The 12939-nt window shown below is 54.6% G+C and overlaps 1 protein-coding gene across 1 annotated transcript in view; it reads left to right on the top strand.

Moving 5' to 3' along the window:
• ADCY5 (adenylate cyclase 5) overlaps positions 1–12939 on the top strand; it is a 154380-nt gene that overhangs the window by 107980 nt on the left and 33461 nt on the right. The window contains exons 4-10 of the mRNA XM_008570416.1: positions 115–226; positions 2200–2327; positions 4408–4566; positions 4799–4940; positions 7450–7590; positions 11560–11582; positions 12510–12654. Coding sequence (XP_008568638.1) covers positions 115–226; positions 2200–2327; positions 4408–4566; positions 4799–4940; positions 7450–7590; positions 11560–11582; positions 12510–12654 — 850 coding nt within the window. The remainder of the gene's footprint in view (positions 1–114; positions 227–2199; positions 2328–4407; positions 4567–4798; positions 4941–7449; positions 7591–11559; positions 11583–12509; positions 12655–12939) is intronic.

The raw sequence follows: 12939 nt of genomic DNA, 5'->3' as shown, positions 1-12939 counted from the left end.
GCCCAACCTTCTAACCCTTCACATTGGACATTAAGCTTGCTTTAACATATGAATTTTAGGGGACACAGACATGCAGTCTGCAGCAGGGTCTTCCTCCTCTACCTGTCTCCCCAGCATCCTGTTCGCTGACATCGAGGGCTTCACCAGCCTGGCATCCCAGTGCACTGCCCAGGAGTTGGTCATGACCCTCAACGAGCTCTTTGCCCGCTTCGACAAGCTGGCTGCGGTGAGTCAATCTGAGCCTGGGGGGGGTGGCCTGATCTGGGCTTTTCTCACCTGGGCTGTTGAGGGAGGGTCCTGTGGTTGAGGACCCGTTGAGCCCCAGGGCTGGGCGTGCGAGAGTGTGCCCTGCTGAGCAAGCCCGCTGCTGGGAACCAGCAAGGCAGAGGGCCGCTCAGGCCATGCTGGGTGTCCTCACTCCCCACAGTGGCCCCGGCAAACACTCAGTTGGAGATGCTTTCAGCAGTGTCACTGGCCACAGAGAGTGCACGGGAGCCCTCCACGTCCCCATCTGTGGAAGGGGGTGCTGAGGCCTGCAGGTTATACTGCCCAAACCTCCAGCAGAATTTGTTTGTCTGGGGCACATTAGGTGCCGCAGAGCCACTTTCCTGAGATTGGCCAGAGTGATAGGAAAAGGAGTCTGAATCCCCAACTAGCTGCAGGCACCCATGTGCCACCTTCTAGAGGCTTCCAGAAAGAGGACTCTAACATTCCAACAAACCGGACGTAGCACTCCATGGCAGGGAGTGGGGAATGACGCGTTCATTCATCAGATCTTTAATCACACTGTCATCCTTTCCCAGCTTCTGTGGCATTGGGTGATGCTCTAGGCCTTTGTAGAGTCATTGCACATAAGTGGCCACATGATGCAATTTCTACTGATGTGTGGCCATGTTCCCCTTGCTTGCACAGGATGCCAGACAAGGCTGTGGGTCAGAGGCTGGTGTCAGTCAAGGCCAGTGCCGGGGCATCTGGGGGCCTTAGATGGTGGCCTCACACTCACTGATGCGCTTATCACTGACTTTGGATGAGGCAAGTGGGAACATGCTTGGCGCTTGGCCATTGGGTGGGACTCAAATGAATCCAGGCCACATAGGCATTTGAGTCCCAGCATCCCAACTTCATGAAGTGACTTTTGGAAGCCAGATTTGTACAGCTTGTAATTGATGATTAATGACATTCATCTCAATCCCAATTATGACTGACGGTAGTCTGCGGGGTGGCCCTGTGGCACCAGTCACTCAGCAGCAGTAGTGGGTGGGTACTTCAGCTCTGTTAGTTTCTTGGTACTCGTATACTTGCTGGTTTAGCAAAACTCTTTTTTGATAAAAATATTAAGTGAGCTTTTGGTTAAAGCTCATTTCTGCCTACTTCAAACTTTTTGTAAAAGAAGAATCAGAAGGGCCGGCCCGGTGGCGCACTGGAGAGTGCGCTGCTTGAGAGCGCGGCGGCGCTCCCGCCGAGGGTTCGGATCCCATGTGGAGACCGGTTCCTGCTCACTGGCTGAGCATGGTGTGGGCGCAGCACCAAGGGTTGCGATCCCATTACCGGTCAGTAAAAAAAGACAAAAAAGGGGCCGGCCCGTGGCTCACTCGGGAGAGTGCGGTGCTGATAACACCAAGGCCCCGGGTTCGGATCCCATATAGGGATGGCCGGTTCGCTCACTGCCTGAGTGTGGTGCTGACAACACCAAGTCAAGGGTTAGGATCCCCTTACCGGTCATCTTTTTAAAAAAAAAAAAAAAAAAAAAAAAAGACAAAAAAGGAAAGAAAAAGAAGAATCAGAAAACTGTCAAAAGAATCTTAGGCCAAGAGTCCACGTGCACTCCTGGGGCATGGAGTGGGACCAAGGCCTCACACTCGGGCATGGGGCCATCCATAAGCTGGCAAGGCTGCTCTGCTTGCTGGCCACAGTGGACCAGCTTGATACTCCTTGGGTCTCAGCAGCGGCTCATTAAAAGTGAGCTCCTGAGCCAGGGAGGCTGGAATGCCTGTCCTTCTGTCCCCACCCTCCCTCCTCCCCCATGTCTCCTGATAAGCCTGTCCCGGGACCATGCAGATTCCTGCCCTGGGTCTGTGCTCACTGCCCTAAAAGGCAAGTTATTCCAGGCATGGGGTGAATCTGTTTGCTTCCCATTTCTTTCCCTCCCACTTATCTTTTCCTACTATTTTTAATTTTTTAAATTAATTTTCTTTCCAGGAGAATCACTGTTTGCGTATTAAGATCCTGGGGGATTGTTACTACTGTGTCTCAGGGCTGCCTGAAGCAAGAGCTGACCACGCCCACTGCTGTGTGGAGATGGGCATGGACATGATTGAGGCCATCTCGTAAGTGCCACCTCCAGGGGACTGTCCCATAGGCCAAGTAACTGGCTGACCAGCTGGCTGCCCAGTTGGACTGATGGAGGCAGGGACGCAGTTGGTGAAGCCATCTTCCAAGGACGACCCGGCCAAGCTGGAGGGTTGATTTACACTCTGAACTTTGTGCCTTCTCCAGGGCTTCTTTTACCCACAGCAGCCTGGGAAGCTTTTCCCAGAGGAAGCATGTAGAAAGGGCAGGCTTTGCAGCAAACTCCCGGTCAGCAGGAGGTGCGGATTCACCCCTCCAGGAGAGGAGATGAAGCTGGCCATTGTGCCTGTACCCCATGCTGTGGGAGGGCCTGGCCCTTCCAGGGCCTCTGGTCTTCTCACAAACACCCCGCCAAGTGTAGAACCCACTGGCTGTACCTCTGCCCCTACAGGAAAGTTGGACTCATGGGGGTTAACTCCTCGGGGTACTACTACTAGGCAGGTGGGTTCAAATGCAGGTTTGAGAGAATCCATCTTTCCTGTGAGCAATAGCAAAAAGGCTCTTTGGCTTATTCTTGGTCATCACTGGCCACGGAAGGAGCCCTGGTCATTGAAAAACATGGACAATCCAAGCTGGCATCTCAGAGAAGGGAGCAGGTCAGAGATTGCATCCAGGTTCAGTAACTTTGGACTTTGGAAATAGCCTGGACAGGAGCAAAGAAAAGGCATCAATGGCAGGTCAGAGGTCAGGGTTGCTGGTCAGTAAGATGGCGGGGTCCACTGGCTTGGCTCAGTTCCATTTGGCAGCATTTGTCCAGTGTCCGCTGCATGCCTGGGCTGGACAATCAGTCTCTCGCCTGGGAGCGCTGTGTGTTGAGGGAGAGAGGACGGGACTCCCATGGCTCTGATACCCCATGTGTCATGTGGACACTACAAGGTAAGAGAGGAAAACTATTGTGGGAGGGCCCTGGAGGGGCAATTGGTTCCACTGAGGGGGTCAAGAGAGTTTTCATAAGGGAGGTGGCCCTGGAGTTTGGCCAAAAAGATAGATGAGATATCATCAACCAAAGCAAGAGTCTGAAGCATTGTGGATGGGAGGAATGGCCCCAGTAAAGGTATTTACCAAGTTGGTTCCAGGGCAAGAAAAATGATGGGTGACATAAATCTACCCTGCAATGGGTGGCAGCCTCTTGCTGATGGGGTGGGGTGGGGGGCAGGAAGTCCGAGGGATTGTTTTGCCTATGGGGCCACGTCAGGCTGCTGATCCCTCAGCTGTATGAATGGACCCTGCCCAGGCTGTCGGAGGGTCCAGGTCCCTAAAAAGTACAAACTGTGTAAATCCCCCTGCCCAGCACCTGCACCCTGCAGACCCTGGGTGGCCTCCCGTGAGCCTGAGACACATACCTGGAGAAAACAGCTTACTTCCAAGTGGGCACAGAGGGTGTGCCCGGCCACTGGGGACCTCCTGGTGTGTGTGGTGGGGACTGGAGCCATCCTCTAGAGCACAGAGCACCCCTAGCCCCTGCACCTGCCCAGGCTCCCTTTCTTTCCTGAGCAGCACATAGGTCGTCTCTTGAGACCCACTTAAACAACCTTTTCCGTCATCCTGCTAACGTGGAGGAAGCAGCAATGTGGCTAAATCCAATAAACAGATAATCCAAAAACCATTTCTGTCTAACCCTCAAGAGCATGATATGAATGGGGTTTGGAATGGCTGTAACTTCCCTGTTTGATTCAAGTCGGCCCTAAAGTGCATTTGCGTTTCTCTGAGCACAATTTAATTCACCGAGGGTACTACTGATGGCCAGAGGTGCCTGTGGAGGGGAAGCGGAGGGGCCCTGGTTTTAGTGTAAGGTACCACGCCACCTTGTGGCCACGCCTGGAAATAGTGCCTCTCCCCGCTCACTGCACCTGAGCACCAGGACCACACACCTGCAGCCCCGTCCCCAGCCCCTTCAAGTTGAACGTGCTCAGACTCCATAGGGGCTGGACAGAGATGCTTCTTTGACCCCTGCACGTCTGGGCGCCCCCCGCCCTGCACCCACCTTCCCAGCCTCACCCCCACTCCGTGTGCCTGGCTCCTGACCCTCTCCCAGCCTTACCCCTGCTCCATCCCCAGGTTGGTCCGGGAGGTGACTGGGGTGAACGTGAACATGCGCGTGGGAATTCACAGTGGGCGAGTACACTGCGGTGTCCTTGGTCTCAGGAAGTGGCAGTTCGACGTCTGGTCTAACGACGTCACGCTGGCCAATCACATGGAAGCTGGCGGCAAAGCGGGGTGAGTGAGGGCCACCGCGGCACAGGGCCCCGCCTTCACTTCCCACCGAGCCCACCGGGGGTGACTGTCCTGAGGAGGCGGGACTGGGGTGGGCAGGGGGGAAGGTTGGGGTTGGCGCTTGAGCCACAGTTGGGGGCCCTGAGGTCTGACTCGTGATTGCCTCGGGGCTTGCGGTTTGGCTTTGATGGGAGCTGCAGTTCTGCATTCGCATCCTCTGTCGTCCCCACTGCAGGCGCATCCACATCACCAAGGCCACGCTCAACTACCTGAACGGGGACTACGAGGTGGAGCCCGGCTGCGGGGGCGAGCGCAACGCCTACCTCAAGGAGCACAGCATTGAGACCTTCCTCATCCTGCGCTGCACCCAGAAGCGGGTCCGTGGGCGGGGCACAGGGGCTCCACTCTTGGGGGGGGACGTGTTCTTGGCCTGCTGCTGCTTTCTCTCCTTTCTCTTTCCTTGAGTGAAGTCATGACTTCCTCATGCAGACGTGGTTCCTGCATCTGAGAGAGGACAGGAGAGTTGGAGGGGCCTGGCAAAGGCTGATGGCAAAGAGGGAATAGTTTCATTTTGCTTCTGTTGCAAAAACGCAAGGGGCCTCAGATCAGCGCCAGAAGGCCACAAGATGAAAACGAAGCAGCAGGGAAATCTGTGTGTACCAGATGCTTCATCTCCATCACTCTCCTCTTTCGCCGTTTTCTAGGTGGATGTTTGTCCTCATTTCTCTCTGATGGACACATCAGTGTCTGTCTGTATGTGCCCATATAGCTTTGTTTCCTGAACCTCTGTCTTCTCCCTCTTTCACTTCTAGTGTCTTCTTTCCCTTTTGTCTCACCCACACTTGCCAAAATGTAACTGAATTATTAGCAGACTTCAGTGTTCTATTTTTAATAGTGTCATGTTCTATGTTCTTAATTTTTAAAGCAAATGAAGAGAACATTTTATATTTCTCCCTCAATTAAAATGTCTTGTGCTTACAGTGTTTCCACTGAAGTTATCTGTTGTTCAGTGCCCTTTCATAGAGAAGAGCTTCCCCATTTCTTTTCCTAGGAAGTTGGACTAATGACAACATTAAGCTGCAAGGAGAGTTCAGGAAAGTCTTGTAATGATGGCAAAAGCAGGTTTTTAAAGGGAGGCAGGGCTGGTTAGGACAGGTGCCCACCCTGAGAGGGACAGCAGGAGCACCTTATCCTGCACACCGAGCAGGTTTTTAAAGGGAGGCAGGGCTGGTTAGGACAGGTGCCCACCCTGAGAGGGACAGCAAGAGCACCTTATCCTGCACACCACAGGAGACAGCTTGCCTTCAGGGGCCCTTGGAAAGAGCTGTATCAGCCCTCCACAAACACCGGGAAGAGGGATGGGAGGATTCAGGGCACTTTGGGGAGAGCTCCTCGTGGCTTGATTGACACACTTGTAAACATTTGCTAGAGTGTAATGTTATTTGGCTAGAGTATAAATGAACTGAAATCCCTCCAGGCCCTTTTCCCTCCTCTCAGCACCTGATTTACAAGGCCTCTAGCCCCACCTTCCTGCCCTCTGCCCTCAGTTCTCTGGGCCTTGGTTCCTCTGGCCTGGCAAGTGGTCCAGAAAGGGTGAAATGGAGACAGACAGAGTGACAGCACCCCCTACCCCCAGCAGTGTCAGCTGAAGCAGGCTGAGTGTCTCCCCACCTCCACGTCACCTTATCTGCCGAGGGAGGGAGTTGAGGGGAGGGCCTCCATGGGTCTCCCCGGTGCCTCGCCAACCCTCCACCTCATGCGCCCATTTGAACGGAGAGATAGACAGACAGACTGACAGATGCTGAGGAGTGTGTTGACCCATAGGTAGCTGGCTGAGTCTCTGTATATTTGTACAATGCATGTCAGCCCTTGAATCTTGTCATTCAATGACCCAAGCCTCTTAGGAAGCTGTCTCTGGGCAGCAGGGGCCTGTCCTACTGTCCTCTCTGCTAGAACATGCCTGTTTTGGAGCATTTGAGTGCAGATTGGAATCCCAGATCTCCTGTTCCTCTCTCGCCCCCTTGGACACCTCAGACTCAAGCTCTACCCACCCCTGAGGCTGTAGGTAGAGCCATACCCTGCCCTGAGCCCCCACTTTCCAATGGGCAGAGCCCGATGGGACACCACAGCTTGCCAGTAACCAAGTTGAGAGGCTCAGGCATGAGCTGGCCTGGCTGCCTGGGAGACCAGAGGTGAGGCGCAGCCCGCCCCCCCTCCCCCCACCTGGGCAGAGGGAGGAGAGGAAGCACATGCCTTTGATGACTGGGCTGATCGCTCGTTCGTTCCCGCGGCCGGGCTTGGGCGCTCTCAGGAGACCTCTTCAGTGTCGGCCCCAAAACCTCGAACCCGCTGCCGCTTGTTTGTCGATGTAGGATCGTTGTTGAAAGATTTATTCGTCCTTTGTTGCTCTTGGAAATGCAGTCAATACTCTGGTATCACAGCACACAGCTCTCAGGATCGCGCTGTTTCCTCGCTCTAATTCCGTACGTCCTCAGACCCCGGAGAGAGCTGCAGTGACCTGAACATCAGTTTTGAGAGGTGCCAGGGATAGAATCTTGTGGTCAAACTTGTAAGGAGAATTCCTCGCAAATAACAAGTTCCCACGCCCTCTGTTTTCTCACAAAACCAGCTCTCAGTATCTTCTGCTCCCACCTGGGCCAGCCAGGGCTGACCTTAGGGAGTTTAGAGGGATCTAGGAGGCTTGCTTTGGGGATTCTAGGACCTCTTCAGACTTCTGGGCTCTAGGGCTGTGCAGAGAAGAGAGGACAGCTGACTTGGCCCCTTACCTCGCCAGGTACCCTGTTTCTAGGCAGAATGGGGAGTTCCCCACTTGGGCTCCTCCAATGTCCCTGCTCACAGGCTGACACATCTATGTTGCTCTCCCAGAAAGAAGAGAAGGCCATGATCGCCAAGATGAACCGCCAGAGAACCAACTCCATTGGGCACAACCCACCACACTGGGGGGCTGAGCGCCCCTTCTACAACCACCTGGGCGGCAACCAGGTGTCCAAGGAGATGAAGCGGATGGTGAGTGGCTGGCAGGGTGATGTGTGGCAGCACTCTACAGGGCTGGGGCCCTCCTGCTGCCTGAGGGAATCCGCAAAGCCACAGAAGGAAATGGGAGTGGGGTGCAACTTTGGACTAGGAGCCAGAGCACCTGACTTCTGGCCTGGGCCCTTTCCATGAGCCCCACTGTCTCATGGCATGCGGAATTTGGCTCTGGAAAAGAGCGGTGAGTCCCCTCCTCCCTCCCTCTGGGCAGAGCTTGCTGGCAGAGTCTGAAGCAGGCCCGTCTGGCTAGTCTCAGGGTTCGGCAAAGCTTCCAGCAGTCTCTTGGCACTGTCTGGTGAGGCCTTGGGGAGTTGGGTGGGCACCAGTGTGCCAGACCCCTGCCAGCACCTCCTGCATTCCCAGGCAACTGAAGCCACATCTTTTGGCTCAGTCGCTCAGACACCATTCCAGTTCTGACAAGTGCCAGGATGATCCCTTTGCCCTCTGTGCTGAGAAGCACCCCTGCTAACTCCAACCTTCCAGCAGGAGCGTGAGGGCTGAATGAGTGGAGGCGGCATGGCAGGAGTGTCACCTCCACCTCAAGGGGACCCTGCCTGCCCTAGGTCAGACACCCCCAGCCATCACTGCACACACCAGGGACAGGCAAATTCAGGATGCACCACATGGGCTTTTGCAGCAATGACAGAAAGGTGGATTCAGGTGGGAAGAAGAGGAAGAGGGACGACGAGAAGCCAAGTCACAGCAGCAGCGTTCTCGCTCTTGCTGTCTGAGAGCTTGGTTTCTGCCTCTGGGGCACGCTGCTTAGCCCAAGGGCACCTGGTTCCCAGGTGGGGATCACTCACACTGAGGGAGGGCTGAGGAGGGACGCTGCAGGAACCGTGTGTGTTAGCGTACATGAGAGTGCGTGCGTGTGCGTGTGTGTGTGTGTGTGTGTGTGTGTGTGACCCCCTTGTGAATAAGGTTGGGTATGTGCAGTGGAATCCCTGAGTTTGGGGTCTGTTGAGCAGAGTATAGGTTTAGCTTGCAGCAGAAGGGATGAGACAGACTCTGTGGGAATCCATTTGAGTTACTGGACAAGAGCCAGGGCCTGAAGGGGGATAGGCCAGGGACCTGGTCACTCTGCTCCCTGCCAGCTAACAAGTAGTAAATACACAGTTTTAAGGAAATGCACAGGAAGAAAAATACAAATTGAGTCAAGACCTTCATTTTAAATGTTGATGGTAAAGCAGCAGCTCAAGGTGTACCAATGTGATGAGCAGGCCTGTGGGAGAGGCCTGGTCTTCCCCAGGGCTCTGGACTTGGACGTTCATAGACCTGGTCAGTGACACCAAGGGCTCAGGCCAGCACTCTCCCTCCCCCAGGGGCCTTTCCCAAAGCAAAAAGCCAGCAGCTCAAGGTGTACCAATGTGATGAGCAGGCCTGTGGGAGAGGCCTGGTCTTCCCCAGAGCTCTGGACTTGGACGTTCATAGACCTGGTCAGTGACACCAAGGGCTCAGACCAGCACTCTCCCTCCCCCAGGGGCCTTTCCCAAAGCAAAAAGCAGTTGGCTGCCCCTCCTGTTGTCACCCCAGCCCTTTAATGTCCTGCAGACTTTGTACTGCATGACCAGGATGGTCAAGAGGGGAGGAAGGGGGCAGAGGAGGGGGAGGGGAGAGCAGGACTAGCACAGGACAGAAGGGAGGGAGGGAGTGGGGGGTGCTGGAGCTGCTGGAGAGGGGGGAAGAGAGGGGAGAGGAAGGAGAAGGCAGCCTCCAGCAAGCAGGAAAGGGGCGTGCTGGTAAGTCACTGTCTGTTCAAAATTCTTGGAAAGTTGTTTTTTCGTGATATTTGGTGTAAGTGGCACCTTTATTATTTCAGCTGTTAAGGGAGGCAGTTTGGACTGTAAGTACTGGCTTGGCAGATGTATTAATCGCTGTTAGGACAAGGAACCTTGGAAGAATTATCAGTAAGGGCTATAACTGGGGAAGGGACAGTTTCAGAATGAGGAGGCTGCAGGGAAGGAAAAGTGTGTGGAGGAACAGGGCCCTCTGGCCTCTGCAGCAGCCCGTGGGCAGGAGGCTCCCACCTGGGTGGGCACAGTGTCATGGGGGCTGGCATCACGGTGCAGCCTCCTGGCCCCACACAGCCTGTCTGCCTGAGTCTCCAGGCTGGGGATGCAGACAGGCTCCAGTGGCTGCTGTGCAGGCCATTGGCGTTGGGTTAAACTCACCCAAAATGCAACAAGACAACTTTTGCCTTGACTTAACAGCAGTCCACTGAAGATGAGGCTGAGCTGGGAATTCAGTGAAACAGAGGCTGAGAGCAGTTAGAAGATAGTAGTCTTAGTCAGCAGTTTATTCTTTTTCAGTCTTTTCTCAAATTTTACTCAGCTTTTAAAACAGTGATGAGCTGTGCTGGTTTGTGCTTAGGCACGAGTGTTGTCAGGTCTTTAAGGTTATCTGTTAATGAAAAGGTTGACAGTGGAGCATGCCCAGGAAAGCTCTACACCTCTCCCCCGGAGTGGGGGGGTCAGCAGCAGACAAGCAGGCTGGTGGAGGTTAAGTGACTGTTGTCCTAGAACTAGGAAGGGGGGGTGTTTGCACACAGTCTGCAGGACTGGGTTCTTAGTGACCCCCCTGCCATGGCTTATGGACCCATGTATTTAGTGACCATTACAATTCACCACCCCAACCTGATGCTGAGCTCCCCACACCACCATGGCGTCCACTGTGTTAGAATTGGGTGACACCCACTCCTGCAGCCCAGGGCTGGGATGGTGAAGTGAGCTGGGTCCTGCAGGCTGGAGTGAGGGCCCGGCAATTCTCACAGGAGAAGGAGAAGACAACAGACAGGCCCTCCTGGGCCAGTGCGGGCAGCCTGGGAGGAGCTCAGAGCCCATGGCTGGTGGCGTGGATGTGCCACTGAAGGCTGCCGAGGCTCCTAGAGGCCCTCAGCTGGGGCTAGAGCAGAGACAGAGCGCCTTGATGCTGCATGGACCTGGCAGCTCATGGAGAAAAACAGAAATCTCTCTTTTTGTATTTTCAAACCATGTCCTCAGTGGGAATGGATCACCCAGCATTTGCCAAGCTCCCTGTTGGCCCAGCAGAGTGCTCCATGCTGGGTCACAGAGATGGCGGGTCATCCTGTGTCCTTGTCCTGGCAACCTGAGCCTTATCTGAAACTGCAAGTCCTGGGGCTGCTTGTCACCTCCTCCAAATCCTCCTTGGATCCAACCCCTTCCCATTGTAGGGAACCCTCCGTTCTGCTACAACAGGTCAGACCCCAACACACATGTCTCATTTTGTGGAAATTCATAGATTAATGCTAAATAGAGCTTTGAGTTTGACTGTCAATAAGGACCCCTCCCACTCTCACCTCTGCCCTGTGGAAATGAACAGAACAGTAGTCAGACCCATGGCAGGCAGCTCCTTACCTGCTGCGTCCCCAACCACCTCTGGCCTTACAAGAATACACTGGTTCTCTGATAGCAAAAAGGCTGTTGCAGGTAACTGGAGTTTAATTTTTTAAGTGCAAAATTTGTGAACTCCCATAGGTTTTCTGTGTGCTCTGTGTGTTGGGGGCAGGTGGGGGAGTGAGTGTGCATGAGTGTGTACACAGGAAGGGGGCTGAGCAGCTGAGTAATTTCCTGTTTTCATCTGAGCAAGTGGCAGAATTGGAACGGGACCCTCTGAGCCCAGGGCCCAGGAGGAGGGGGGAAGAGGTTTCGGGGAATATGGGAAGGAACATAGGGACAGGAGGGGATGAAATGGAGTCCCAGTGCCTCCCAGCAGCTAGCACAGAACCTGTTCCTGAGGAGGAACCCAGCTGCATTTGCCAGATGAAGGAGGGAACTACTGAGCGACAGTCTCTATGTCCAAGCCCTTGGGTAGACTGTAGAGAGAAAATCAGCGCAGCTTCTCACAGCCCCAGCGCTGGCGGCCTTCGTGTTTTCGGTTCTCTCTTTTCTCATACTCCTCTCTTTCTCTCTCCATCCTTCTGTTTAGGGCTTTGAAGACCCCAAGGACAAGTGAGTAATATGCCCTTCTTTATTCCTGCTCCCTCTGTCTGCGGGATATCACCGCATCTGTCTTGTGCTCAGTTTCCACATGCTCCGTGGAAGTGATCCCAGTCTTCGCTGAGAGTGAACAGAGCCCACGATGGCCGGCAGGTGGTCAGCCGTGGCCCCAGACAGGCCAGGACAGCCAGGTCCTGGCCACCCGGTGGAAGGGCTGGGCCTCAGCACTGCCCGTTTTATCCCCACTCCACACACGCGTGCACAGCCACACACCCAGGCACGCACTCTGCACACACGCGTGCGGCTCCCTTAGGAAAGTGCAGACCTTGCACGGTGGTCAGCAGCGCCTGGAGGGAGTGCCCTCCTCCTCCACCTCCCAGTTCTCAGACCATCAGAAATTCCCCTCAAGGACTGGGCTCCCCCTGAGAAATAGGGTTTTTAGGTCCAGCACCCAGAGATTATGAAGCCTGCTTCCCAAGAGTGGCTGAGCCGGAAACCAGGCGGACCACAGTCCCTGTGACAGAAGTCTCACCTTCTGATCATGGCCTTTGTTTCAGGGTGAGGATACAGCTGGAGAGAAGAGAGCAGAGACTGTTACGTGTAGGGGAAAGAACAATGAAACCTTCACTGATAATTCACAGTGTTATTATAATAAGATAATAGAATAGATTAATACAGTCAGGAAAGCCTGATTGTCAGCGAGGTCCTCCAGCCGGTGGGTGCGAGCCTCGGGCAGCTTCCCATGAGTCTGTGTGGTTAAGAGCGTGGGCTCAGGCCCCTGGCTGACCTGGTCTCAATCCCAGCTCCCCCACTCCTGATCAGGGCTGATAGTGGGCGGCTGCCGGGCCTCTGCTCAGTCCAGGTGGACATGCACAGTCAGCCCTCTGATGGTGCCCCTTGTGGCCTTCCTGGCTCATGTCTGTGCCTCCTGCTCCCCAGGAATGCCCAGGAAAGTGCAAACCCTGAGGACGAAGTGGATGAGTTTCTGGGTCGGGCCATCGACGCCAGGAGCATCGACAGGTTGCGATCTGAGCATGTCCGCAAGTTCCTCTTGACCTTTAGGGAGCCTGACTTGGAGAAGAAGGTACAGTACCCTGGCTGGGAAGGAGGCCCCGGGCAGAACCAGGACCAGGGGGAGGGGACAAGACAATAGGAGCACTTCCTCCTCTGTCTCCAGCACCGGGGAAGGAGCCTCTTCTTGTTGCCTCAGTTTCCCCAACTCTGATGCTGTGCTGCCCTGGGAGATGGGGGTTCTAGGGAGACTTCCTTAGTTAGAAGGAGTAAATCTCAACCTCTCTATGCCTCAGTTTCCTTGTCTAGGAAACAGGGATATTTAACATCCTTACCTCATAGGATCATAGTGAGGATT

The sequence above is a fragment of the Galeopterus variegatus genome, unplaced genomic scaffold (genome assembly GCF_000696425.1).
Source record: "Galeopterus variegatus unplaced genomic scaffold, G_variegatus-3.0.2 Scaffold601, whole genome shotgun sequence".
Lineage (NCBI taxonomy): Eukaryota > Metazoa > Chordata > Mammalia > Dermoptera > Cynocephalidae > Galeopterus > Galeopterus variegatus.
The sequence above is the reverse complement of the archived record's forward strand: the minus strand, read 5'-3'. Positions and strand labels throughout refer to the sequence as shown.